Source organism: Silurus aristotelis (genome assembly GCF_946808225.1).
Source record: "Silurus aristotelis genome assembly, chromosome: 1".
In the NCBI taxonomy this organism is placed as follows: Eukaryota; Metazoa; Chordata; class Actinopteri; order Siluriformes; family Siluridae; genus Silurus; species Silurus aristotelis.
The window spans coordinates 13,555,612-13,582,763 of record NC_139574.1 but is presented as its reverse complement, the minus strand read 5'-3'; the positions used below and the strand labels follow the sequence as shown (position 1 = coordinate 13,582,763).

Here is a 27,152-nt window from a genome sequence, read left to right as displayed (position 1 = left end):
ATCCTTTAAGAATCGTCATGTTATTTGTCATAGAGAACGCATTGTTGCATTTTCTATTGACATCATTTCGTTAACAGTAACATCGCAACAGTCAGAAATTGATTTCAGTAGATGCATAATGGTTCTCTCTTGTGGATGTCTGCTATAGTGTCTGTAGTAAATGTAGTAAAAGGCTCCTGAGGTGAGCCTAGGCATCCGTATTGCCAATAGCACTCTAGGGGTTTGGGAACTGATACACTTGCTAATGGAGAAACTCCTTTAATAGAAGGTTTTTTGTAACACATTAAAAATAGCGGCATATGTTTTGCTGAATTTCCACATCTTTCCTTGCCAAAGCATAATTCAAATGCCTTCCATACAAATCATCCTGGAGTTTATGAAACCCTTTTGGACAAGCACTCTTTTTTTTTTTTTTTATCACCACACCAGTCCCCATTCATCTCACAGTTCCGACAGATCTACACCAAAAGGCTCTTTTTCTGACTATGAATGGTTGCTTGAAAGCTTCCAGATGCCCAACTGCACCGGAGTTTAATGGAAGGAGGCTGACTAGCATTTCACACCTGACAGCTTCTATCCATGCTGCTCCTATAACTTCCTTTGTGTTCTTTAATTGGAATCAGAATGAAAGTATGATGGAGAGGCCACCCACCATGAGGAACAATTTATTCAAATGTAGGTTTTAACCACATTAATACAGTTTACTGAGGAGGACTAGAAGGATCTTCCTCTCATCTATTCAAAAATAAAGAGAGGTGTACAGTATAAATTAACTATGATCATTTCAAAGACCCTGAAAGCATTATTATCATGAATATTTGTTTGTCCCCAGGGGTCTTTATTGCCTTAGACGTTTCATGCATTTGGCTTTCAGGACGCTTTATGTGTCTAACTATAATTAAACAGGGTTGTGGCTACCAGACATAGTCCTGTTCACAGTAAGGCATTCGATTTAAGCTGAATTATTTGTGTATATGCAATAGTATATCAAATTATGATATAGCTATGTAGAATACTGATTAGTTGGCAGGTCTCCACTATAGTCAAGTCAAGAATATTTTTTATATTTGAATGCTTCCATGGTAGCTCCAGTGACAAATCTAAATCAGTGTTTCTGATACTATCATTTAATGATAGCATGCTAATAAGTTGTGATTTACAATTGTCAGGTGTCCTAAATCTTGCTCATTTGCCACTAACCAAAATCGTTATAATTACACAGATTTATAGCTTACAGTGGATGTGAGAGTTTTAATTAAAAGAGACAAGAACAGAGCAAAATAACACCAACCGAGGCATAACTGTGAAACACATATGAATAATTCATTATTTAATGTGTAAGGTAAAGGACTAGGTGTTATCAAAATAAGCTTATTATTTTTTTTATGTATTTTTAAAGCAGTAAAACATGAACAATGGATTAGTTTTACATGGAGAGGTGAGGTATTTTTCCTTCTGTAAAATGATGAGGAGATCCCATAAAAATAAATCATAATTAATAAAGTAATTATGTGTGGTCTTCCGGGTAACATTACATCTTATCTTTTCCTAACAGAACAAGGTAGTTGCATTGGTACCATTTGAACCATTATATATATTAGGCAGTTGGGCAGGAGTTGTGTCTTAAATAATCATTATGTAATATCCACAATAAAGGGAAGAATATTAGTACAAATTACTGAAACTATGAGACATCTCAGTATGCTTTGGGTAAATAAATCAGCCATTGGATAACATCCCAAAATTGCTGTTGAATCATACATTATTTTTGTAATGTGGTCTGCATTGGGGGTTTATAACAGTTGTGTATGTTAATGTTTATGAAACCATAATTTTCTCTTTCTCTCTCTCTCTCTCTCTCTCTCTCTCTCTCTCTCTCTCTCTCTCTCTCTCTCCCTCCCCCTCCCACAGATATTCTACAAGGCCGTGAGCTCATTTGACCCAGAGTTCAGCCGGGCCAATCAGAGTGGGAAAGTGTTAAAGCCCAGTAATGAAACGTCTCACGTGTTTACTGGGCTGTACCCAGGCTCTACCTACTCTTTCACCATCAGAGCCAGCACTGTCAAAGGCTACGGTTCCCCAGCCTCCACCCAGTTTACCACTAAGATCTCATGTAAGGTTATAACTGCTGTGGCAAAGACACAAATAGTGTGCATATGAGTGTGTGTGTGTCTGTGTGTGTATGATGTGAATGAGAGCAACTTGTTTTAGTGCTGTTAACTGTCTGTGAGTGTATGTTTATGTGCATGCTCTTTCTGACAGCTCCGCACATGCCTGCCTATGATCAGGAGACACCACTCAACCAGACAGACAGCACTGTAACAGTTTTGCTGAAGCCTGCACAGAGCAGAGGAGCACCAGTCAGGTAGGTCAACTTTCTATACAAACAGGACTTTTCACATTACACACATTATCCGCCAAAAAAAGACACGCCAGTTTAATATTCTTTTTGTGCCAACACAAGTGCTATGCCTGCTGGTGTCAAATGGACATCCGAAGATAAACATCATTACATGGTGCTGCACATCACATTATTACATGTTGCTTCACATCACATCATTACATGTTGTTATGAGTTATCTTGACAGGGTTCCTTTGAGTTTTTTTAAACCTATTTCTCTCCTAATTTGCTTGTCTGACATAAATCCCAGCCACTATGACTTCTCGCTTATGACATGTCAGCTACCAGCCCAGAAGGGTGAAGGATAACATATGCTTCCTCTAAAACATGGAAAAAATGCATCCTTTCACACGAACAGCTGAAACCTCAAAGGCAAACTCTAACCTCCCTTTGTCTTATGCATGATATGACAGACACATACGATAAGCTAGTGTTCCACCCACCAAGAAACTTTAACCAAATGGCAATTCAGGACGTGCTCCTGCATTGCACTGAGCCAAAAGTTAGTAGAATTTTTTTCCTGGTTAAAGGCTTTTGTTATAGTTGGCTTGAATCAGAAAGGCAGTTTAAATGCATCAGTATGAATAACCCAAATGCAGTTTTTGCACCTTGTGCTTTGTCATGAAGAATTCAAAGTGCTACATGGACTCCCAGGATGTCTGCGGTGGTTTTAATGGAGACAGACAGAAGTCTTACTAAAGGCGTGCCGTTTCTAGACAGCACTTTAAAAGCATAAAGGTAGATTTTGAGTTCCTTTCTGTATCTGTGCCAACACTTCTGAAAGAGATGTGATCCTTTCAGGAAAGAACCTAAATCGTGCACTCTTTTATATTGTTGTTGTAATGTTAGATTCACACATGCTATTATTTTCTGTCAGGAGTAATAGCACCTTAGAAATGTGCTAAAATAAAGAATTTCTGTCATCTTCCACTAATCTGAGCACACATGCTGTTCTACTTGATCTTAATCGAAGGGGAGAAGGAGTTTCAGCAGTCATCAGCCATGTTGTCACCCTGTCATTGGCATCAGTGTTGTCGTCTTAATTACTGTTAGCACGTCTTAATGAATTGCAGGCCTTGTTGATTACCCCATAAGGCCAGCTTTTGTTTACAGCTAGTGTGCCCCAGTTGTGTTTTGCACATCGAGGGAGGATTTGGCTCAAGCTTATTTTGTGCCAGACAGTTTGAGTAACTAATGTGTCATGGCATTATAATGTCCATCTTTACCATGGCAGAATGAGGACAGAATCATACTGATGATCAAGAATGTGATGAATAAAGAAAGACGCGTTGGATTTAGAGCGTTCTGCTTCTTTGTTGTTTTGTAGTCAGTAAATTAATGTGAAGTGAGCAGCGTTACTGGCAGTGCAGGGTGCACGCAGAGAGAGGGGAATGTTATGCAAAAATATATAACAATAGAAGGCAACTAAAATTAGACTTTTATTGGGTTGTCATGAAAAAACCTGATTCATTGAGCTCAGAGAAGGAAATGACACTTTACAGAGAACGTGAAAGAGAGAGAGGGGGGCGGGGGGGGGGGGGGTTGGGGGGGAGAGATGTGGAAAAAGGAAGGAAGTAGTGGTTGATGAAAAGAAGCAGATTTGAAAAGGGTTCTTTTTTCATGGCAGGATTTTCAAAGCACTGAAAAAGCACAGTGTTGGTTTTATTGTGTGTATCAGAGGCAAAATATGTAAATCAAAAAGGCAGTGTAAAGCATAATTTTAAAGAAAAAGAAAAATCTTCATCCAAGAGCTTTATGTGGTAAATTTGCAAACTGTTATTTTAACCCTTTTTTGTAGATAATCTGAAAAATGTGGAGTAGGGGAGTGGTAGCTCAGTGGTTAAGGTGACAAATAAAGGCTATTCCAGGAGCTTTATTTTATAAATTGCAATTTAAAATTGCAATACAGGTGCATCTCGATAAATTAGAATACCATTAAAATAATAATGATAAAAAATAATAATAATAAAAAAAAAATAAAAAAAACTTGTATATTGCATCACACACAGACTGATATATTTCAAGTATTTATTTATTTTAATTTTGATGATTATAGCTTATAGCTAATGAAAACCCAGGATTCAGTATCTCACAAAATGTGAATATTACTTAAAAAAAAAAAAAAAATTTTAACACAGAAATGTTGGACTACTGGAAAGTAAGAACATGTATAGAACTCAATACTCGGTTGGGGCTCCCTTTGCATGGGTTACTGCATCAATGCGGCGTGGCATGGAGGCGATCGGAGGTGAGTTTGCTGGCCAATCAATGGTAGATGGCTGTGCTGACCTTGGACCTGATAAAACGCAGTGGACCACTGTTTATCAGTGATGAATTATATTATAATAAGTTTCTCTTTTTGTATTAAATTACTAAAATAAATCAACTTTTTAATGATCATTTATTGAGATGCACCTGTATTTGCAACATGGCTATAGCATTTCCATCTGCATTTACAGGTTGAGAAACCCAGAACCAGTCAGTGAGATTCCTTTTAATGTATAAACTTTGATAAAAAATGATTCATATCATATCAAACACTTTACATGTATTGGGGGTTTAATAAATCTGGGTTTCAGTGCAAATATAGCTGATGTTTTTTGATGTTTATACCTTGTACTCAAGTACTCATAACTACACAAAAACCCTTTAAGCTCATAGGAAACTGTGCAAGGCTTGCAGGGACCATGTGTTTGTATTTCAAATAACAGATGTTTCACTATGATACTATTTAGAGAATGCATTGATCATAATATGTCAACTATTAAGAAGATTTTCCTCCAGTAAGAATGCGTAGGAAGAAAAAATATTCCTGACTTGACTGAATGCGTGTTTCTGTGTGTAAATGATGCTTGCCAGCTTTCGCTTCATGTCACCATCCCGATGTATTTATGTGTGGAATTCACCCCGAGCCAGTGCCCAATGATGAGTTGCGTTTTGATGTCTGGTCTGGCAGGACTACATACAGGCTGGTACAATGGCCTATACCAGCAGGGTAAAGCTCTTCATGTAGTCTAAGAGGATTAGCTTCCCCGTCTGTCACTCACATTGCGCTACACTAATGTTTCCGTCTCCCACGTTGGGCACGTCGTGGCCTCACACCTCCCACACAGCCTCGTGCCAACCCCAGTCCTATTTGCAGGATGGAGAGAAAAGAATTCATAAAGCCCTGTGCTAGCATCACTACAGTCGCTGAAGGAAGCTGATTTTCAGCCAAGTCCAATGGAAAACAGAGAAAGGAGAAAAGGAAAAAGAGTACGCTAAGCTTACTCGCCTATTTCTGGCAACAATTACTCCTGTAGTTTTCTGGATTGTTCTTGCAATTTCTTCCCACGGGACACCATGTTCCCGGGTCTGCTCTTTTTCCACAAGAATAGGCATATTTTCACATTAGAGTAACCTGGCAGTGTTTGAGCAACAGTTTGCAGAACACAGTAAATGTTTCTTGTTTTACTGAAGTCTCTAGAGGGAGACAGTAACATGTAACGGCAAAAGAACATAAGACAAGTAGAGAGTTTGTCAGACACACTGAGACATTTATATGTTGAGCTTCACGTGTTCAGCCCACAACCTCTCTCCTGTTTTTGTTCGGTTTATGGAGGTAAATATGAGTTGTATACTGTATACACCTGGCAGTTTTAGGGATTAAATTATTTAAAGTATTAACAAGTGATTCCTGGTTGAAAGTTGAAATAGTAAGAAAGAATGAATAACTAAATAATATTATGAATTTTTTTGTACTCAGTAAGCATTTTATCTTGGAAAGGATTGCAGACCTGGAACATTGTGCAAGAGGAAGGATACACTATACACTGTAGGCATGAGATGAAATTCCATTGCAGGGTGTAACTGATAACAATATTTGTAATGTAGTAGGTCTGATTTGATTTCACAGAACACAGAGTAGGTAGTGTTAATGTGTCATTGCTCCAGTTTCTGTGTGGAGAGTTTTGTGTGGGTTTCTGCTGAATTCTCTGGTTTCCTCCCACCTCACAAAAACTTGCCAGTAAGTGGATCGGCTAATTTAAATTGCCTTTAGGTGTAACCGTGCGCACATAGTAAGAGTATCATTCAATCCAGGAAATATTTCCACCACGTGTTCCCAAATCAGATTAATCACACCCATTAACCAGGATAAAGACTAACAAATGTATGAACCGCAACCTCTGTTTTCAGCATTAAAACCAGTTAGAAATAAATTATTTTGCCACTCAATCAATTCATGTCATACAACATGACTACATATCACAGCATATCACAGCTGATATGTTCTAATTTCCTATTGCATTTTGGTTGCCTCCCAAATCTAGTTTCCTGCTGAGGATTCATAGGGGACGCCCAGCAATTGTGAAGATTTAAGTGACTTTTAAACTGAGTGGTTTCCTTTATTTGTGTCTTCAGGGTGCATTTATGGACAAGGGTATAAATAAATTTCTACAGGCATCAGAAAGGGCTGTTCAGGTCTCTCAGTGCAGCCATCACTCCAGACATATTTTCCATCAGAGGTGCAAGCGAAGGACATATATATTGGTTCAATCTAAAAAAGAGTTCAGTTTAATTCCATTTTATTTGTATAGAGTATCTAACAATAGACATTCATATAAAACAGCTTTACAGAAATCCTTGAGACATGAGAAAGAAACCTTGAGAGAACCCATTCTCTTCTGGGTGAGATGCGATAGCAGCATTATATTCATATATGTATTACTACAGACAGAAAAAAATGCAGTGTACATGGCTCAATTTCAGAATTGAGGGCACGGTTGTTTAGAAGTTGGTCACTTGACCTTACAAAGCTCTAATGGTGTGAGCAGAATTAATTGGTGTGTCAGGGGGTCACAGGAACAAAAATGCACCTTCTAATCCCCTTCCATTGAACCGTGTCTCTTTAATGACCTACCAGGTACGTCTTAGTGTTGTTGTTAGTTTTATATGGTTTGTTTTGTCTGCTGGACTGATTGCCTCTCAAAACATCCCGTCACACTTGTACCGGTGTGTTTAACGACTACAGCAGTGCATGCTAGCTGGATGCTTTCCCATTCCCATGGCTTTGGGTTTATGTGTTAATTAGTGAGACGGTTTCTGAGGCAGTGCTGCTCAAAGGCCAAATGTGCTGAGTAAAACCGATGAAGGTGTTGGGTATCTGTGAAGAGAGAGGGCTATAAAGCCTGAGACCCTCCTTTTGAGGGCATGGGAATGTGTGAGAGGAAAGCTAATACTCCAAGGCCATGTCCAACCTCTGTTCACCAATTAAATGATAAAGTACAGCTAAAACCAATCAGTGTTTCTGGAAAAGGTATTTCCCACAGTAGCTGCATAGGCATACTGCAAATAAAAATCCTCTCGCTCCTGGAGACCCCATATTGATTGTTGTGAAAGAGACAATTTAGGACTTTCTATATCAGTCAACCATGGACAAATGAGGTAGGATTAGTGTATGGGGAATTTTTTTCTCACCTTAATTAATTTATTTACTGAAGGTCCCCTGGTGGTCTAGTGGTTAAGATGCAGCGCTGCGACCCGGGTTCGATTCCCGGTCAGGGAACCATCCCCAGCCACTCTTAGTGCCGGTCCCAAGCCCGGATAAATTGGGGAGGGTTGCGTTAGGAAGGGCATCCAGCGTAAAACATGTGCCAAATCAAACGTGCAGAGGATCCGCTGTGGCGACCCCTAACGGGAGAAGCCGAAAAGAAAGTTTTTTTAATTAATTTATTTACTGATTTGTTTAATAATCTTACCTTTAAAAAAATCTAAGCTGCTGCTGGCTGCGGGTTCAAATACTTCACATATTGCATCAATATATCAAACTACTAAAAACTGTTTAAATCCTGTTTAATAATAACAAGCACTTCAGTATTTTATCATAATAAAATGTATTATTATAAAATCACTTATTCGCTACATGTTCATTGTTGCCAAGTGGTGTTAAAATCAATGGTGAATTTTTGCCCTTTGAACACTAAATCATCAACATGTTTAATAAACGTGTGTGCCAAGCTTATTTCTGTAGTACACAGTTAGGTTTGATTTGCACCTGGATAAACTAAGATTGTGTTTTTAGATTTAAACTCCAATTCTTCTTCCCTTTTTGCATTTCATCACACTGCATTTATCCTGAATGGTTTCCCGCATGGCTCCACCTGGTTCATCGACTTATTGAATTATAGCATGTTTGTGATCTAATCAGGCAGTATGAGGTATTAACATGAGTTTGCTCCAGAGACTGGAAGTGATGTTGGTCTCTCTGTAGGACAAAAGAGCTGTAAATCATCAGTGAGACAGACTTAAACTAATAGCTGGCCTTTAAAGAGGTCTTAAATCCAGATGAAACACTTGTGTGTCTTCCCATCCCCCCCCCCCCCCCCCTTTCCTCTCTTTCAGCCATGGGAGCTACTTTATTCTTTTTCCACTATAGCCCCTGTCCGGGCCTTTCTTCTCTTCAATGCACTACAGTAATTAACTTCATATTTCTCACTGTTCATTACTGCTGTAATTAATATTTCCAAACATTAGATTTTATCACTAAATACTGTAGCAGGCACTCTGTATTGTGTTATCGCTCAGCAAAAGGGCAGCATGCGCAGAGTGCAGGGAATTTCTTTTATAATGTGTCACAGTTGAATGTGCAACGGTGTCACTTACAAAATACGGACACTAAAATCTCTCATTTAGAAGGATTTTATTCGGTGCTTGGAAACAAATTGGAAACTATTCATATTTATATAGTAATAGCTCAGGCTAAGGTAATACTACATTTTCACAACTATTATAATAGATTTAAAAGTGCAAATGAATCTTGTTTGAGAAAAATAATAATAATAAAAAAACCTTTGCTGTGAAGATATTTAGTCCTGTCTTTGCGTTTACATTATGGGTCTCTCGTGTATATTCAAATGGCTTCAAGGTTTTTCTAGTCCTACATGTGCTTTCAGATCTATAAGGTGTGATAAAACATGTCTGGGGGGTATAATAACAAAGCAGATGCGCGTAATGCAGCAGTCCGTGTAAAAACACAATTAGGACACAGCAGAAAGTCTCTGTTGCAGGCTGTGAGAAGTCCTTTAAGCATTTACATAGTTTATTGTCTTTTAGCTGTGGCCGATCTACTCTAACTGTCAGTAGGATTAATCAGATGAGCCTTGTTAATTAGTGCGTATATGTACAAACTATGCAAACCCAAATTCTTATTCATGCAGGATATCAAATTAGGAAATAATAAAAGACTTTGGAATAGCTGTAAATCCCAAATTTCAAAGTAACAAGACAAACTGCATTTTCTACATTAAGTTATTACCCCAGCATGGTTAATGCTATGGTAGTATTTAGATTATTTATTTGTTTATTAGTATTATTCGTTTAGTATTTTTTTAATATTATATATCTTATTGAAAGAAGTCAAGGTCTTGTCGCTTTCAGATTTTTTTATTTATGTTTTTTTCACTTGAGCCGGAGAAGAAGAGCCAATCATATTCACTACTCCACTGAAGTTTTGTTCACCTTTGCTTTTCTGTCCCCTTTCCAATAACCAGACATCAATCCAACCTGCCTTTAAATTCAGCTCCATTTCATTTTGTCTTGGCTTCTCAACACCAACCAATATTCCCCTCTATTGCGGTGGAAAAGACCAGGCTTTTGGGCTCAGGAATGTTTGATCCGCTGGGCGAATACACCTATCCAACATCCAACATATCATATCACCAATCCTGCTCTTTGTTCCTTTGTTGATCTTTTTCTTACACGTTGACCGTCATTTCAGCATGTTGATATGAATTTTTTTCTTCTTTTTTTGCTTTGCTTTTGTAGACTCATTTTGTTTGTTTTTTATCGACTCAATATTCATTCTCGATTGCCTGAGTCTAATATCCGAAAAGACGAAAGCAAGACTACTGTCTCATACCAGAGGCTTTTATTCTATGCTGTTTAAATCCTCACTGTAGATGGTTCTGGCCCTGGGAAAGCTACACTCAGAATTAGAAAGCAGGCTGTTTCTCACAATTTATTTTTTACTTACCCCAGGTCCCAGGCATAGGCTAGTTAGTAAAAACTGCACAGACTCAACCAGAGGAGACAAAATATTAACAGTGATAGTTTTTACCTACAGTCTGAGATTATATGAACTGCACACACACTGTGTTTTCTAACACATTAACAGTGTTCATTGTCTTAGACTGCGTGTTTGCATAGAGTCTTACACTGTGTGATATGGGTTAGCTTTATTACAATTGTAGTAAATACTACCAAGTGTAATCAAAATATAAAATGGATGTTTTTAGTCAAATGTATGTTTTGATTAACAGATATTTCACAGTATAAAATGTCATTTCGTATACAATATTGGTTTACTGCCTTCCCTATAACAAACCTTGATGTCAGATGTTTTTTTGAAAAGAGAAAGTGTACATTTCTACTGTATAAACCTGTGTTGTTGCAGTGTGTATCAGGTGGTGGTAGAGGAAGAGAGGCCCCGCCGAGCGCAGCGTACAGCTGAGATTCTACGCTGCTACCCCATCCCCATCCACTTCCAGAACGCCACTGTGCTCAGCTCACCGTATTACTTCACCGCTGAGTTCCCGGCTTCTCGTGTCCACAGCTCTCTGGCTTTCACCATTGGAGACAACAAGACCTATGAGGGCTACTGGAACGCCCCACTGCTGCCCCATAAGAGCTACAGCATCTACTACCAGGCTGTCAGCAAAGCTAATGGGGTGAGTGTTGAGAAACCAAATGTTTGTGCATGATGAATACAGACTTCATGAGTTAGCAAGACTGATGCGTGGGTCATAACATGCTAGCTTAAATCATGTTAGCATAGACACATCTGCATCTAACTAAGCTTGCGGCTAAAGTATGACTATTCTATGTTAGCCTATTAAAGTATATTGTTGAGTTTCTGTAGTTTTTAGCCCATTTGACTTACCACTTAATAACAAAGTAAGCTTTCAGATGGTTTCAATATTTCAATATTTTATTGCAGGAGTAAAAAGCTATATGGCTCTAATTATTAGGTGTAATATTATTGTACACAAATTATTAATGAGCCTTTTATTTAAATAGTTTGAATTAGAATATTGTCAAGAACAGTAAATCTGTACTGAGCATATTCATGGAATTTCTTTTAAAAGGGTTCTTTTGGTGAAAAAACTTTGAGAATCCTTGACATAGATCATTGACATTAAATTCAAACTTTATCTGTCTAAAAGAAGGTCATCATTGCATCAAATGAAGACAAAGTAGGATCAGGATATCACTTGTTGGAAAGTAAAAGTACAATCATTTGCAACATCAAAAACTGGATAAAAACATGGCTGTGGTTTCTTTTAAAATACTAGCTCTTACGGTATACATTGCTTTATTAATCAAGATGTGTGCTCAGTTAAACGACTGTTGCTTTTTACATACGTGAAATACTGTTATTTTTGGGTTTTGAATATATCTTAGACATTTACAGAGGGTTTCCAGCACTTAAAAAAAAGGCATTTAAAAAAAAAAAAAAAAAAAAATTAAATAACCAAGCTTTCTACTACACATAAGGTCAAGTTTTTTCCTTTCTCTGGGGTGTGCATCTTTACCCTACCTTCACTATAAACAGTCAATAGTTGCAACACAATTTAACTTTTAAATAATATTGCATTTTTTTCCAAATGAAATATGTTTATAAAGTCAATCTCTTAAGTAACTCTTAAAGGACACATAATATTTTTATTAAATGAATGTCAAGTTATCATGGTTTGAATCTGACAGTAAAAAAAAAAAAGGCCTTCATGGCCATGACTCCAAATATTTCGTCGATCAGTTACTTTAGAAGCTCTTCGTTCTGCTGTGGAATCCATTTGTCCCTGTATGAACGGTGAATCTGAGACAGTGAGGCGTGGATTAGTATCCGATAGAGGATGATTTGTGATATATCACTAGTTCACCAGCATGCTTCTCCATTAAGCCCTTTTCCATCAGCAGACTGATATGCTCAATTTAGAAATATTGAATTTCCGACCGTTAAAGGGGAATTTTGCACTGACAAGACAGTGAAGCTGGCAGGGGCAGATGAAACTATCAGTGAGGGGGTAATGCTTTCATAGTGAGCCTCTCAGTAGTACTGTACAAGGCAGCTATTCACGGCTGCGTTATTAACACTCCAGTTTAATTGGAAATTAGAATTATCAGCCATCTCCCGTTTTTATATGCAAATTGACCTTAATGAAAAGCCAATCCTTTATTCCAGTGCCAACGTACATGAGTGAAGCTCAGGCCATTAGATAATTCACCGACTCTAATTGGACGCACTCGGCCTGCAGGGTATGAGTTTGTGTGTGTGTGTGTGTGTGTGTGTGTGTGTGTGTGTGTGTGTGTGTGTGTGTGTGTGTGTGTGTTCTATTTGCTGCCCACCTTACAGACCTTAAAGACACACATCCCTTCCTAATAACTGCATTCATGTGGATGTGTTGCCACTGTGACTCAGTTTTTAACAGGATATAGTGAAGTGTGTGTGTATGTGTGTGTGTGTGTGTGTGTGTGTGTGTGTGTGTGTGTGTGTGTGTGTGTGTGTGTGTGTGTGTGTGTGTGTGTTTTCAAGTAATTGTTACACAGTGACATTTCAGAAAGAAGGCAGCTCAGTGCAAATTGCTTGCAAGCTCCCAGGTTCATTCTGTAAAGAGTCTCTGGGTTCTCCTGCCAAACTCTCACCCTCTCATGCTCTTTGACTTTAAGTGATTAGGAAATAGCTCAGTTTTTACAAGAGAGGTGAATGTGTACAGGCCAGTAGCTCAGTCAACCTCAATGCCATTGTACATTCTATTCCTGAGCACTAACCATTAAATGAAAGTACCTTAAACACCTTTGACACCATTCCCTCTCAGTTAGACTAACTTGCTAGTACAATTCAAAGAAAAGAACAAGAAGGTATACAGTATGTCTGGACAAAAGCTGATAGATACACTATATGGACAAAAGTATTGGGACACTATAAGCTTTCTTGCCTTCTGTGGTTCTTCTCAAAACTTACCACAAAGCTGGAGGCACACAGTTGTATAGGACGTCTTTGGATGTCTTTGGCTCCATGCAGATATGGCCTACATGGTTTGGAGAGGAACATCAAGAGGAACATCTTGATTTTGGCCATATAGTGTATAGTCATTTGAATTTATTTTCAAATTTCCGTGATTGTGTTTTGTCAAATTGTCAGATTCCAGTGAGTGAATTTGGTGTTCTAAATTGTGTGTGACTATGTACTGATATCCCATTAAGTGGGCACTACATCACACCCAGTGTTTTCAGTGTAGATTCTGGGTCTTCCATGACCCTGGCCAGAATAAAGCATTTACTGAAATCATGCAAAGCCTAAACTTTACCAGAAAAGCTGTGACAATAATGAGTATGAACACACTATCATTTAAATGTCTATGTTTGGATCCATGCTTTATTCATGTTTGGCCTGCTTCCACTATTCAACCTCACCTCTTTACATTAGTCCTGTCTTAACCCATTTCTTCTGCCCATGTGAGATGTGTTTGAGAACTTCGGTGGAGTGAGTGCTGCCGTACCTGCTCCTCCTCATCCTGCCACCGGCCTCAATAATTCACAGCCCTGTATTTTAATTTGTCATTTCTTTAATAATGCATCAGGCCTCACAAGTGCATTTTGTTGTAATAAAGCTAAAGGGATTAAAACCGGCTCTTCCATCACTTACAGCCTTTTGAATATTCATGTCCCCGGTTTCTTTTTGTTTGTTCCTGTTTTGTAAGACAATGAATGCAGCTCCATACACTGTCACCGCTTTGTCTTCTTTTCGTCTATTGTTTTGTCTTGTTTTGAAATGTCAGGGGAAGAAGTGCACATATCCTAGTTTGGAGCTGCTGAGTTTTGTTTAAGGAAGATGTTTTTTCTTCTACCACTTTCACACCTATACTGCTAGTTATGGACTAGTTCTTGACTGCAGTTTTTTATTTTTTTCTGGTTCAACTGCACACTACTGAATTCAGAATTAGCTTTTATATTCAATGCTCCTCAGCTGTGCTGTCAAACACAAACCAAGGGTGGTTTTATATCGTGGCAGGAAGAAGCAGCTGCAACTCCAACATGGACTTCCACTCCACTTGCAAACTCTAAAAATAGGACCCTACATTTCTTTAAGCATAGTTTTATCCCCAAATGCACCAGAGAACTGAATCCGTTAACTATGTGTGAATTTACAAAACTGGCCTATCAAGGACCATCAAATCAAAATGCTCAGCAAAGTATAAACAGAAAAGGAGGCAATTTTTGTGACAAAATAAAATAAAAATAACGTTTTTCTTTTTCCCTCTGTCTCTGTCCCCACTTTCTCTTTTTGTGTTTTTGTCTCTTTCTCTTATTCTCTCTGTCACTTTACCTTCTGTGTTTCCCTCTCTCTCTTTCACAGGAGACAAAAATCGATTGTGTTCGGGTAGCAACTAAAGGTAGGACTGTCTTACAACCATCATGTGTGAAGCTTAATTATATGTTGGTGAATGCGTGAAAGATGTCCTGATTCTTTTCACATGTCTGTAGAGATCCCTGTCATCTTACATGGTTCTTATGTCTTACTGAAGCGTACAGATGCTTGTATCTTACAGTTTAATATCTCTGCTTCAGTGCTCTGATATCTAACATGTATTAACATCACTGACAAAAAAAATAACACAAGATGCTTCAGCAATGTATTGATCGCTTACAGTGTCAGTATGCACATCAGATACTCTTAGGAATGAAGAACGATGGGGCGTGCTGTTGTAGGAAAGTTCTCAACAAAGTCATTTTTCAATAACTGCATATATTTGTTTTGGTCTATTTATACCACAGCGATTTGCCAAAAATGTAGCCACTCATGTTACTGAGCAAATGGAAAGCGCAAAGTAGTTTATCTTCAAAATTGGTGCATCTCTATAGAGAAACTATATCATGAATTTTAAATCCATTTATCATTAGTCTTATATTATCTCGATGTAGATGTAGCTGTTTATTAGGTCTAAACTTTACGTTATACAATTTTGTTATGTAACTCTTACGTTCTTTAAAGCTGCTTTGAGACAATGTCTCAAATTGAATAAATAATACATAATACATAATTAATTGAAAAAAGCACATTAACCTGTAATTTTAAATTACAACCTGCTCTTTTAGAAAATGAATCACTTCCTAAACTGACAATGCAATATATTTGAGACAGACTAACTATCTCTGTGTCTAAGATTAAATGTGATGCTAATTCATTATACCTAGTAATGACAATCATGAGTAGTAATTAATGTTTATTATCATTGCTATGATTATAGAATCATTAGACATTTAATTAATCACAGATATACTGTTAGAAGTGCGCATTAAAAAGGCCCTTTAGTTTTTCTACAGTACATACAGCTTCAGTCAGTTCCCTGTTCATGTAGTCAGAATCCTGTACTGGATCTAAAGTAGAGTGAATGTCAGCGTCAGTCTAGCTCTAAAGACAAACAGGAGCAGAGGTTAATGGTGCTGTCGGGAAACACTGCTCCTCCTGACAGATGGATCACAGCTCTGCTGAAAGTTAAAGCGTGTTTGATTTCGGGTCCCAGAACTACCTGGCAGTGGTACAGTCCTGACCTCCCGTGGACCATTAGCAAACACGAAAGGCACTTAGGAAGCCACAGGCTCATCCCCGACACTAGCCTCAACATCGTTTGGAATTTAATTGAGCACAGATGGTAGATAATCTATTTTCCTTACTACATGCCATCTCTCTTAATGGTGCCAGAGCTGTGCTATGCAAATGATCTTCTTTTCACTTTATTTTTCAAGACAGCAAAATGCATCTAAATACCGTCTCCCCAGAGCAACAATTACGAGAGATGTTTTGTTCTTTTTTTTTTATCATAAGACTATATTGTTCAAGTGAAAATGTACAGGCATGAATTTTTTTATCTAGAGTCTGTCACTCTCACAGAACGTAGCCAAGTAAAACACTTGGAGGTGTGTTTTATTGATAAAAAATAATCAATGTCCTGATGGTGTTATGTGGCCAGATGTGAAATGGGTTTACTGATAGCACCCTGCAAATGATTATTTTCCTTTAATAGCACATTTTATAATGCCTTATTTTGTATTCCACATCATTCATATGTGTTAAAATAATCTTTTATCAGTTTTGTCAGAGGTAAGTAGCTGCTCATGTTACATAGAAAGTGCTCTCTGTCCTAAGGACTAATATTCTTGTAAACTCTTTCCATAAATGTTAAAAAAGTGTCTTTACAAAAAAAAAAGTAAATGATAAAGGATTATTTATACAAATAACAGCATGTTTATTATGTTTTCTTTGAGGTTCTGATTATGTGAAGATAAATTTGCTCTTACTGTAGCTATGTTAACAAATTGGAGTTGGTTATGAAATAATAATATAATATAAAATGGTTATGGATATTACTGCAATTATGAAATCACCCAATCAGAATCATGCAGCGCTGTGGTATAATATGTTCTAACCTTGTGCTGCAGTGTAAGATCCCTAAGTAAGACAGGCAGAAATAGTGCAGATTACCTCAAGAACACACTCAGACAGCATCAAATAATGTGCTGGATTTTCCATCTGATCACTCTTAAATGTGTTGAATAACAGTAGGCTTGTCTGTCTTTCTGTCTGCCTAGCACTGTGACTAAAGAATATATTTGGCCAACCTCTGGCTTCAGCCTACCCTTCTTTCTCTCTGTATCTCTCTCCTGTGTGCATGTTTGCCTGGAACTCTCCTTTTAGCCGCCATTATTGTGACGCAGCTCACCACGCCGTACGTACGCATCGCACCGGCTGCAGGCGACAGCCAGCTAACAGGTCAGACCTCCCTCTGTCCAGCCTCTTTTCAGCTCTTTGTGTGATTGTGTGTGTCACTAAACCGCCAGTTGATGTACGGGATGCAGTGCGCACGTCTGTGTGTGTGTGTGTGTGTGTGTGTGTGTGTGTGTGCGTGTGTGTGCGTGTGTGTGCGTGTGTGTGTGTGTGTGTGTGTGTGCATATACACTACTCATCAAAGGTTTGAGGACATCTAGTTTTTTTTTAAAACTATAATGAAAACCTAGAAATAGTTTCACATTCATCAAACAATTATTTCTCTCTCTCTCTCTCTCTCTCTCTCTCTCTCTCTCTCTCTCTCTCTCTCTCTCTCTCTCTCTCTCTCTCTCTCTCTCTCTCTCTCTCTCTCTCTCTCTCTCTCTCTCTCTAACTTTTCAGTCTGACTCAGGCATCTCTAGTGGGTTAAAAATCTATTCCAAATATAAGCTTTGAGATGTTGTTGAGGTCACCAAAAATCAAGTATTACTTGAAAAATAAACTAAAACATGTCCCCATCCTTTTGACAAAGTGTGTTTTGAATGTCTAATCTTAAATTGTTGCTTTAGAAAAATTTATTTTTTTAAAGACCATCCAGTCTTAACCAGTAGAAAGAGTGTGTTCATTGTAAATCTCACTTTACCATTTAACAGTGATTTTTGTGCTGCTAGACTTTTAGTTTTGTGCTTGTCATTAATTTTGTATGTGCAACGGATTCTTTGTTTTTGTTTTTTTAGCAAGTCTCAGTGGACTAAAATATTCTGTGTTTAGAGAACATCCAGGTTCAAGCCACATTGTTTATTTAAAATTCATCTAATGGAGAAGGTCAGCTCATATTGGATTAGCCTTGGTGTTGCTTTCTGCACACTTAATACCATTTTCTGGCCAAAAAAAGAGCCATTGGCTCATTTTTATTCAGCATTAGAATAGGATTTCCGAGCGGAATGGAAAGAGGGAATCAATACAGCACTACAAGGCCGTGTGAATCTCATCTCTTTGTGGGGTGGAAAGCTGTTGTGTTCAACCTGCTGTCAGAACATTACATTTAAATATTTACCAGCCTCAGCAGCAACGTGTCAGATGGAAACTTTCTGGGGTGTTTGTTGGGGTGGGGGTGCGGGTGGCGGCATTCCTTTAAGAATTGCAAACTTTTGCAAAAAAGTGTTACTGTTTTATTGTTTTGTTTTGTTTGTTTCGGAGCTTGGATGCTTGCCATGTCTGAATAGGGAAAAGGATAGAGCCGCTATATCTATATCTATCTATCTATCTATCTATCTATCTATCTATCTATCTATCTATCTATCTATCTATCTATCTATCTATCTATCTATCTATCTATCTATCTATCTATCTATCTATCTATCTATATATATATATATATATATATAAATATATATATATTAGGGGTGTAAAGGTACACGTATTCGTACCGAAATCTTTCGGTACAGGGCTTTCGGTTCGAAATGGGATGCAGTCCTTTTTGCATGCAGAACATAGAAATCTGAGTTCCCTTAGGAACATATCAAGTGGTGGACTGCAAGTTTGTTTAGTCTTGCACTTTGAGTGCATTTTTCAAAATTATTCAACAAACCCAACAATGCCAGGGGTATAAAAAAGAAACTAGTGTAGCCGCTAACTAGGAAGTGGCTAACCGCTAACTGCTAGCGCTATAGATTTTTTAGCATTTTATGTCCAGCTTTAAGAATATCCTGACAGTCCCACATATCAAGTGAGTGAATTAAGGATAAAAGGAATGAAAACATTTGTATGCTGTATGCTAGAATAAGTAGAACAGTTAAGTAGAACATATCTTTAGAAAATTTTATATTAAATGTAAATCACACTCACACACACTTACATACACATCTGTATTGCACAAATAGTGTCTAACATATGTAAACTGTCTAATTACATTTTTCCATTTATTTAATTTTAATTATTGAATTAAATTTTTGCCAATTTAATTGGTTACTCAAATTATTTAATATAATAAAAGGTGTATTGCATTAAAACCAAGCAGGGATTTTATAGAAAATTGTTTCAAAAATGTAAACTGATGATGCTTAAAAATGTTAATTATAATTAACTGTGTTAATAAAAAACTACAAGCAATTTTATTGCACAATATATATATATATATATATATATATATATATATATATATATATATATATATATATATATATATATATATATATATATATACTGTATGTATATATTGTAAAGCATAAGGCCAAACATTACAAAAAAATATGATTTAAACCACTCTTGGCCACTCAAAAAAAAAAAAGAAGTCTAAACAGAAAACTTGTCCGAACCTCAAGTTTTTGTGTTTGTGTATGTGCATGCAGTGTTTGTGCGTGTGTGTGTGTGTGTGTTTCTGTGTCGTTCACCTTTTGCCATTAGAAGTGAGGAGTTTGTTTACTGTGTACTGAAGGAGCAGCTGTTATGACTGCAGGCTGTCTTAAGAGCTTCCCTCCCACTCAGTGCTCTCGGAGGCCACACGTCCCTCTGGCATGTACACATGAGCATCAGCACCTCTGCAGCAGCCAAAAAGACACTGCTCACTACTTCTCCTGACTGCACGTCTTGCCTGAATGGGTTGCTTTGTGAATTACTGATAATTACATACAGCCGTGGAACTTAAAGGAAGAAGGAAATGGATTGAAAGGCAGCTCAAATCAGAGTGCTCGAGGTCTGATAACTTTTAATTGGTTGCAGATATACAGTAAATGAATACATAGAAGACTTATTACAGACTCCTCCATTATGTTTATTATGCATTTGATTTCAAAGCCTGATGCACAGTATGTTCTTTCAGACTGTGCCTGAATCAGATATTAAGTCAGAGCAGCTTGGATGTGCGTTATCTTATGATTCACACATAGCCAGATAGAGAATAATGGAAATCAGTGCCAAGTATGCAAAGAGCATTTATTGACCAATTCTATGCTATTTACTAACCATTTTAGGAAATTGAAAGGGCTAAAATGCCAGTATAATATGATATAAACACATATTCTGACGTCTACTAGGTATTTTAATGCGTCAACAATTGGCAAACACAAATTTTGTTTTAAAATTACAGTGAAAGTGTTTTTAGATCTCATGCTAACATTTTTACATGCTAATTAAAGTAAAGTAAAAGAGTGCTTCTTAATATACTATTTTAAACGCAGAAGTTATTTAAGAAATGTGATTTCTACACACTGGTGCAGAGGGTAACCTTATAGCTCCAGAGTCTCTGCATTAATCCTGAGCTTTGTTACTTTCAGAATACTGTGCAGAGTTTTATTTGTTCCCCCTCATATGTTAATATACATGTATATCTGGATAAATACCATCATGTGGTCAACAACGAGTACAGAGTACAAGTTGGCAAAGGTGTTCAGTTGGTCATTAATGGTATCCACTAGGCATAAGATGCCACGAATAGATGTCAACTAATCACCAGTAGAAAACCACAGAGACATTACAGTTTTCTTTAATACCTATACAGTTCCTATTATGGCTATTAAAACCATAAACATGTCTCTAGGGATTTCTATTGTTATTTTTCACCAGAACGTTTAAGTCACTGACAAGCTCAGCCAATATTTCTAAATAAGAAAGTAGCACTTGTTTTACACTGTTACAACGCTACACTGTTTTCTTTACCCAGGTACAAATAGTATTAATGTCATAAAAAGAAAGGAAAATTGGGAGCTAGTAATTTCTTTCTGTTGAAGATCAGTTAATTTAGTCATGAGTAATGATTTCCCAAAATACAGATCATTGTGGCCTGGAAGCCTGCTTCCTCATCTCATAATGTTAATAATCATAAGAATGCAATTGCTGAAGTACTGATGTATTACTGATCGGATTATCAGCCCATAATGATATAACTCATTGTGTATTAATTTCTGAGCTAATATTTATAAGATAATATCAGCTCTCAGAGGTAAAGCAGAAGTTGTAAGCAGTTTTGCGGTCTTCATGGTCTCATCCCTGTCGCCATTGGCAGTAAAGCCGAAATTCTCCCAAAAATTAGACCTTGCTCACTGCCACAAAAGTAACCATGCCGCTTAGGCTGGAGTGATGGATGTTGTCTCACACTGATTGAAAAAGTTGAGTTGGCAGCGGGAATAGTTTAACAGCCAGGGTCAAATTGAATGCCGTGTCCCGACAATTTTTTATCCCGTAATCATTTAAGGTGTTGGAAATGGATATTTCAACCGGTTCATAAGTGACATGCTATTACATTATACAATAACCTGCCCCCCCCAAGCTCATTCACATACCACAGATTTTCTGTATGTGTGAGACCCTCAGTCTCTCTCTCCCTCTTTCTCTCCTTCCACACTGATAAAAAAGACTAGGTGCTAAGATCTACTGGTTATCTGACTCGAACAGATATTAAACCCTGGACCTATAGTGTGATCGTTAGTTACTGCCTGATAAGGAATAAATGGCCCTGGAAGGAGTTATCCTCTCACTCTTTCTTTCCCTCATTTCATAGGCTTGTTTTTGCCTCTTTTACATTGCCACTTACCATATGTGACCCAGATTTGAATATCCAAAGGCGACGGAGAGGCTATATTCTAGCCATGGAGAGAAAAAACAAAAGGGAAAAAAAACAATACAATTGGAAAAGCATGGTTAATGGGTTTATCGCTTCCTCTCAGGTAGAGAAGCTCTGCAGAGAAAAAGAGAAAACAGAAAGTAGGATAGAGCATGATAATATAACGAGTATAATAACTACTTTATGTATGCCGGACCACCAAGATTTAAGTGACGTTTCCACAGTAGGTGATGAGCAGTGGATTAGGCCTTGAAGAAAAAAGTAATCTGAGGGTCACATTAAAATTTCTATTAGAATAATCATTCTATGCCCTAAGCAGCAAGTGGTGTATATCTAATCAGACACTTAGGTTTGTGTGCTGTATCTCTTTGGGATATAAGCTGAAATGTGTTTCTGGAATTGTTTTAATAGCTATACTGTTCCTGCATATGGTTTGTAAGCAGAAGATTTAAATAAACAAATTGGGATGGGTGGATAATGTTGAACAAGCCAATGCATTTTATTTCTTTTTCGGGTTTAATTGAGATGACAAAAAAGCCCAAAGGCTTAATAACTATTTGATGACTTTTCAGAAAGACCCAAGATGAACAGTGAGCAGAGAGAAAGTTTAACCAGCCCTGTCCATTCCTGCAGTTATAATGAACTAATGAACTTAGTTGGGTTTATTTCCCAAAATATACACCAATTAGTAATTAGCAACATTGCTAAAGCATTTACTGAGGATGAATGAACACAGTAAATATGCACCAGCAACTCACTGGCTAAATACATCTAGTTTACTACTAGGTCCAGCCTTTTTGCCCATGAGCTTAATATCTGAGCTTTCAACATGCCCCTCCTGTGATTTCCTAATGCATTTCTCTAATCTGAGGTGAAATAACTGTCCTAGATGCACACAGAACTTGTTTAGCAAAACATTTTACATAAATGATGACACAGACTAAAGTTTAACTCGGTTTCAGGGGCGGCAACCAGGAAACCTGATGCAGTGGAACCAGGAGAACCAAAAGACCACACAGTGAAGATCGCCGGAGTCATCGCTGGCATCCTCCTCTTTGTCATCATCTTCCTTGGTGTTGTGCTGGTCATGAAAAAAAGGTAAGATAGATAGATTCCTAGCTCTGTAGTTTCTCAGTAATGCATGTGTGCTGTTGCCATAGCAGTTCCAAAATGTAATGCACTCTCATTCCAATTTTAAAATACTGATTTTGATCAATTAGTCAAGCCTCTTGTTATGGTTCTGTAGCAAACAGATTTAAATGAAAGCTTAGCGACTGTGTGCATATCATCACATGAAAGTGAACCCTAGTGAATCCGCGCTGTTTTTTCTCGACTCTGAAACACGCCCTTTTGTCAGCTGAAGACAGAATAATTGATTTGATTGCTCTGATAACCGCCATTAAACTGGCCGTGGCACCAGTGTATGACACATGATGAAATATTCATCGTTTTTTTTTTTTTGCTCCATGCTATAATCAAACAAATGAACATGCATTAATGACCCTGAAACAGGAAATAGGAAAACATTTCTGAAGTTTATCACATGCAATAGTGAAAAAGCGAAGCAAGATAAGAGGGAAATTTTTATGAAAGCTTTTTTTTCCCCCAAAAAAGAGGCCTAGGGCATGTTGCTTCAGGGAGGTTTACATTAGCTCTCGTCCTCAACTGGAGTGCAAAGCCTTTTGAGTTCTGCACAAAAAAAAAAAAAGGATGAAAAACTCTCCAGCAGACCAACGTCTTTATAGTGCACAGAGCTGCTAACACACACCCTGTAAGTGTGCTAGAGACTTTGGACAGGATGTAATTTGAAAGAAAAAAGCGAGACGGAAAAAATATGTATTTAATCCGTGTCATTGTCCTCATCTCAATTAGGATATTCATCTTTATTGATTTTGGTACAGAATTAGCCAAATATTTAAAGAGGCTGCCCTCATTTTGCTGACAAAGCAAGGCAGGCAATTACATCAAATTGATTATTTGCAATGGTAGTTTAGTTTTAGCATAATGAGCTTGGCATGTCAGGTTATAAATAAATGTGACTTGACGGGGAAGGGACTAACATCATGATTAAGACAGACACCTAATCAAGTGTATGCGGTACTGTATAGTTATTTGATTAGCCCTGTAGTATGTGTTAGTCACTGTCATAGTGTTAATGCCAGCAGTGTATATAATATGTAGTATAATATGTAGTAGCTGTATAGGAAACTTTTTTCCTTTTTGTCTGTTTCTCTAGCTATACCTAAAAAAAAAAAAAAAAAAAAAAAAAAAAAAACGGTGGCCATTTTCCCAAAAGCATCTTATTGTTAAAATGATTTTAATCGCTAGACCGAGTCTCCAAGGCTATACAGTGTTACAGATAATGTTTATGCGTGAATCCTTTTGGGAAATCAAACTCTATCCTAACAGCTTTACCTGTAACTCTGTCTTTCTTGATCTTTCCATCTCTGCTATCTAATGTGACAGCAGCAATTTTGCTTGAGTAACAGCTTCCCAGAGTTCCTTTCGCCTACCTCTCTCTTGTGGTGCATACTTAAGACCTGAAGAAGTTTATTTGGCAGTAAGCACCCTTCCCTGCACTCCCCCCCCCCCTCCTTTAGTCAGTCAAAGGCAGGAATCACAAGTCTTTGCCCTTACAGCCACTCGAGTAGCTCCTCACTTGTGTCACCATATCAGGTTTTGTTCATTTTCTATTTTTCAGACATTAATCTTTTTACTTTTTCTTTCCTTCCATTTTACATTCTCCCCTCTCCACCACTGCTTTAATCCTTCCACCACCCCACTCGGCAGAAGAACCTATCACTCCTACACTTATTACCTGTAAGTAACCACTTTGTGAAAATCTTAGTTGCCATGCTTTCTCTTCACCACACCATTTGATATTCTATGCATGAAACCCAGTGGCTTCCTTCCTCCTTTCAAACTGAAGCACAAGCTTTCTAGTGTTCTTGCTGGCACTGAAATAACACAATTTTGTCTGAAGATGTTTGTCGTTCAGGGTCCACTCTGATATTTTGATCTTTTGTGCCACCCAAGTCTATTTTGTCATTCTATTCACATAGAAATCATACATGAGCACAAACTGTGCTGTATTTTGACAAACGAAAAACATTGGAAATATGGCATTTAACATCATGAGATGATTTTGCACTGCTCCAGTTTGAAGGGTGAATTTGCTATTTATTGATCCCTTGGACATTTTCCTTAATGAACAATGCGCTACTAGTTTTCCCCTTGCTACATGTTGAGGACAATGGGAAAGCTGTGTACTGCTCAGATCTTAATGCAGTGGAATGATGACCAACTTGAAGCCTCTGCCATCCCACAAACATCAAATGGACACAAAACCAACCACGGTTGTGTCTTCTTTTTTGGCATAACCCTATACTGAATCTGTCTCACGCTGCCATTATTCATTACTCTTAACTCTTTAAATCATCCGTTTAACCAACGCTCATCTCACAGCTTCAGTTGGTTTTCTTCTCTCCATGTTTTGCTTTGGTTTGTGCATGGCATTGCTGACAGCATGTAAAGCCTTCTTTTGCTTTACGCTTTAAAAAGCTATTTTCTCTGTTATTAGTCTGCAGTCATTTAGACCTGAAAGAGCCAGACGTCTCTGTCTAGGCCCAGAGTGAGGCAAGCTGCAGAGGGAGGAGAGAGCAGTACAGTCTTGTGCTTTTTAAACACCTTAATGTCAAGATGTGCATTTTAGTTTATTTTGAGTCATAATAAGATTGTATTAATCGGTTCAGAAGAGTTTCTCGTTGGTACCAAATAGCCTTTTAGTGGGAATTTGTTGGTGTGCCAGATTGCTAGCTGTCACTATTCCTCGATCTAGTATTTAAATAATACTCTGCAGAATGTCTACAGGGCTTGTAGTTAATTCTGTGATGAAAGGAACGGGTTTTTTTTTCCACACGATATATATAGATATTTAGAATATTTTAGGACATGCTTTAATGTTGGTAGGGTCTCCTTATTCAAACAGGGTTTCTCTTCATCGCAAAATAATAAAATAAAAAGATTGAAAAGCATGTTAGATTTGTTTATTTATTTCTCATAACTTTAAAGCAAAACTGTCCATGCATTGAGCAACTTCATATAGCTGTGTGTGTGTATGTGTGTGTGTGTGTGTGTGTGTGTGTGTGTGTGTGTGTGTGTGTGTGTGTGTGTGTGTGTGTGTGTGTGTGATAATACTGCTGTAAGATAGTAGCCTGTTTCTCTAGTTTACCTGAATAATAGGTTATATAGCAATTAACAGTCTTTGATTTGAGTCTCATATTTTCAAACAGTCGATGTGTAAAGAAAAATGTTTACATCAGACTTTTTCCTTTTTCTAAAACCTTTTTGGACTTTTTAAAAGACAATTGCTACTTCGTAAGGAATGTTTGGTCATTCCCGAAAAACATTCCGGTGGCTCCACTTTCTCCATCACTTCCTCCGATAGACACTGGCACCAATATGGCATTCATAAAGTCTGCAAGGATCAGTCTCTGGTAGGATCTCCCTTCTCTCTCTCTCTCTCTTTCTCTCTCTCTCTCTCTCTCTCTCTCTCTCTCTCTCTCTCTCTCTCTCTCTCTCTCTCTCTCTCTCTCTCTCTCTCTCTCTCTCCCTCTCTCTCCATCACTCGATAGTGCTTAACAGGAAAGGCAAGGAGACAGGCCCATTTAACTCAGGCCTGCGACAGAGTGAGCCCCGGCGTGTGCGAGCCTTAATTAAATCCTGCACCGAGAGCTCACGCAGAACAAGATTCAAATTAATTGCAACAAGGGGCTGTGCATTTGTCTCATTTGACAGCGTCTGTGTGCTGAAGAGGAGCAGCAGGTAGAGGAAGTGTAGAGGGAAGTCAACGCAAATTGCACTCTCTTACCACAAGCCTGTTAGATCAGGGAGTCATCAAGTGTCACCTTTTGTCCAGGTGCCTTGTTCGTTTGCCAAGTAAACCTCAATCAAGTTTAGCAGTTCATCCTACTGACCCCTTTCTTACAGCAAGGGGATATGAAAAGCCACCTTAGTAACACTTTGTAAATGAGTTGCCAGCAACAGTAATTTATTCACTGGGTCTGGCTGAGCAGCAGACACTCCAACACGACCCGAAGTTAATTCATTAGTGTTAATTGGTGAATGAGAACACACCTGGGGATTTAGACATAGCAGGCACACTCCCATACAGCCCTGTGGAGGAAAAAGACATATTGGCAAACATTAAAGATTCTGCACGGTGTGATGTCATTTTCAGTTTCTTTTGAAGATATAGAAAAGTATTATAAAACCCAACCAGTGAGCATACAAACATTAGCATTAGACATTTTTTTTTTTCTGTACTTGGGATCAAAAGGCCATTGAAGCTCTTTATTGACAGCCACCTTTCAGCAAGAAAATTACTA

General features: G+C 37.9%; 1 protein-coding gene across 11 annotated transcripts in view; it reads left to right on the top strand.

The window, feature by feature from the left end:
- Nucleotides 1-27,152, top strand: part of LOC310727448 (receptor-type tyrosine-protein phosphatase mu-like) — a 215,461-nt gene that overhangs the window by 136,790 nt on the left and 51,519 nt on the right. For 3 of the 11 annotated variants that reach the window (XM_083543949.1, XM_083543941.1, XM_083543944.1), the window contains exons 10-16: nt 1,912-2,113; nt 2,263-2,365; nt 10,833-11,106; nt 14,796-14,832; nt 17,136-17,210; nt 22,728-22,863; nt 24,556-24,585. In XM_083543949.1, the coding sequence (XP_083400075.1) occupies nt 1,912-2,113; nt 2,263-2,365; nt 10,833-11,106; nt 14,796-14,832; nt 17,136-17,210; nt 22,728-22,863; nt 24,556-24,585 (857 nt within the window). The remainder of the gene's footprint in view (nt 1-1,911; nt 2,114-2,262; nt 2,366-10,832; nt 11,107-14,795; nt 14,833-17,135; nt 17,211-22,727; nt 22,864-24,555; nt 24,586-27,152) is intronic. The other 8 variants (XM_083543945.1, XM_083543942.1, XM_083543946.1 and 5 more) reach the window with 3 other exon arrangements.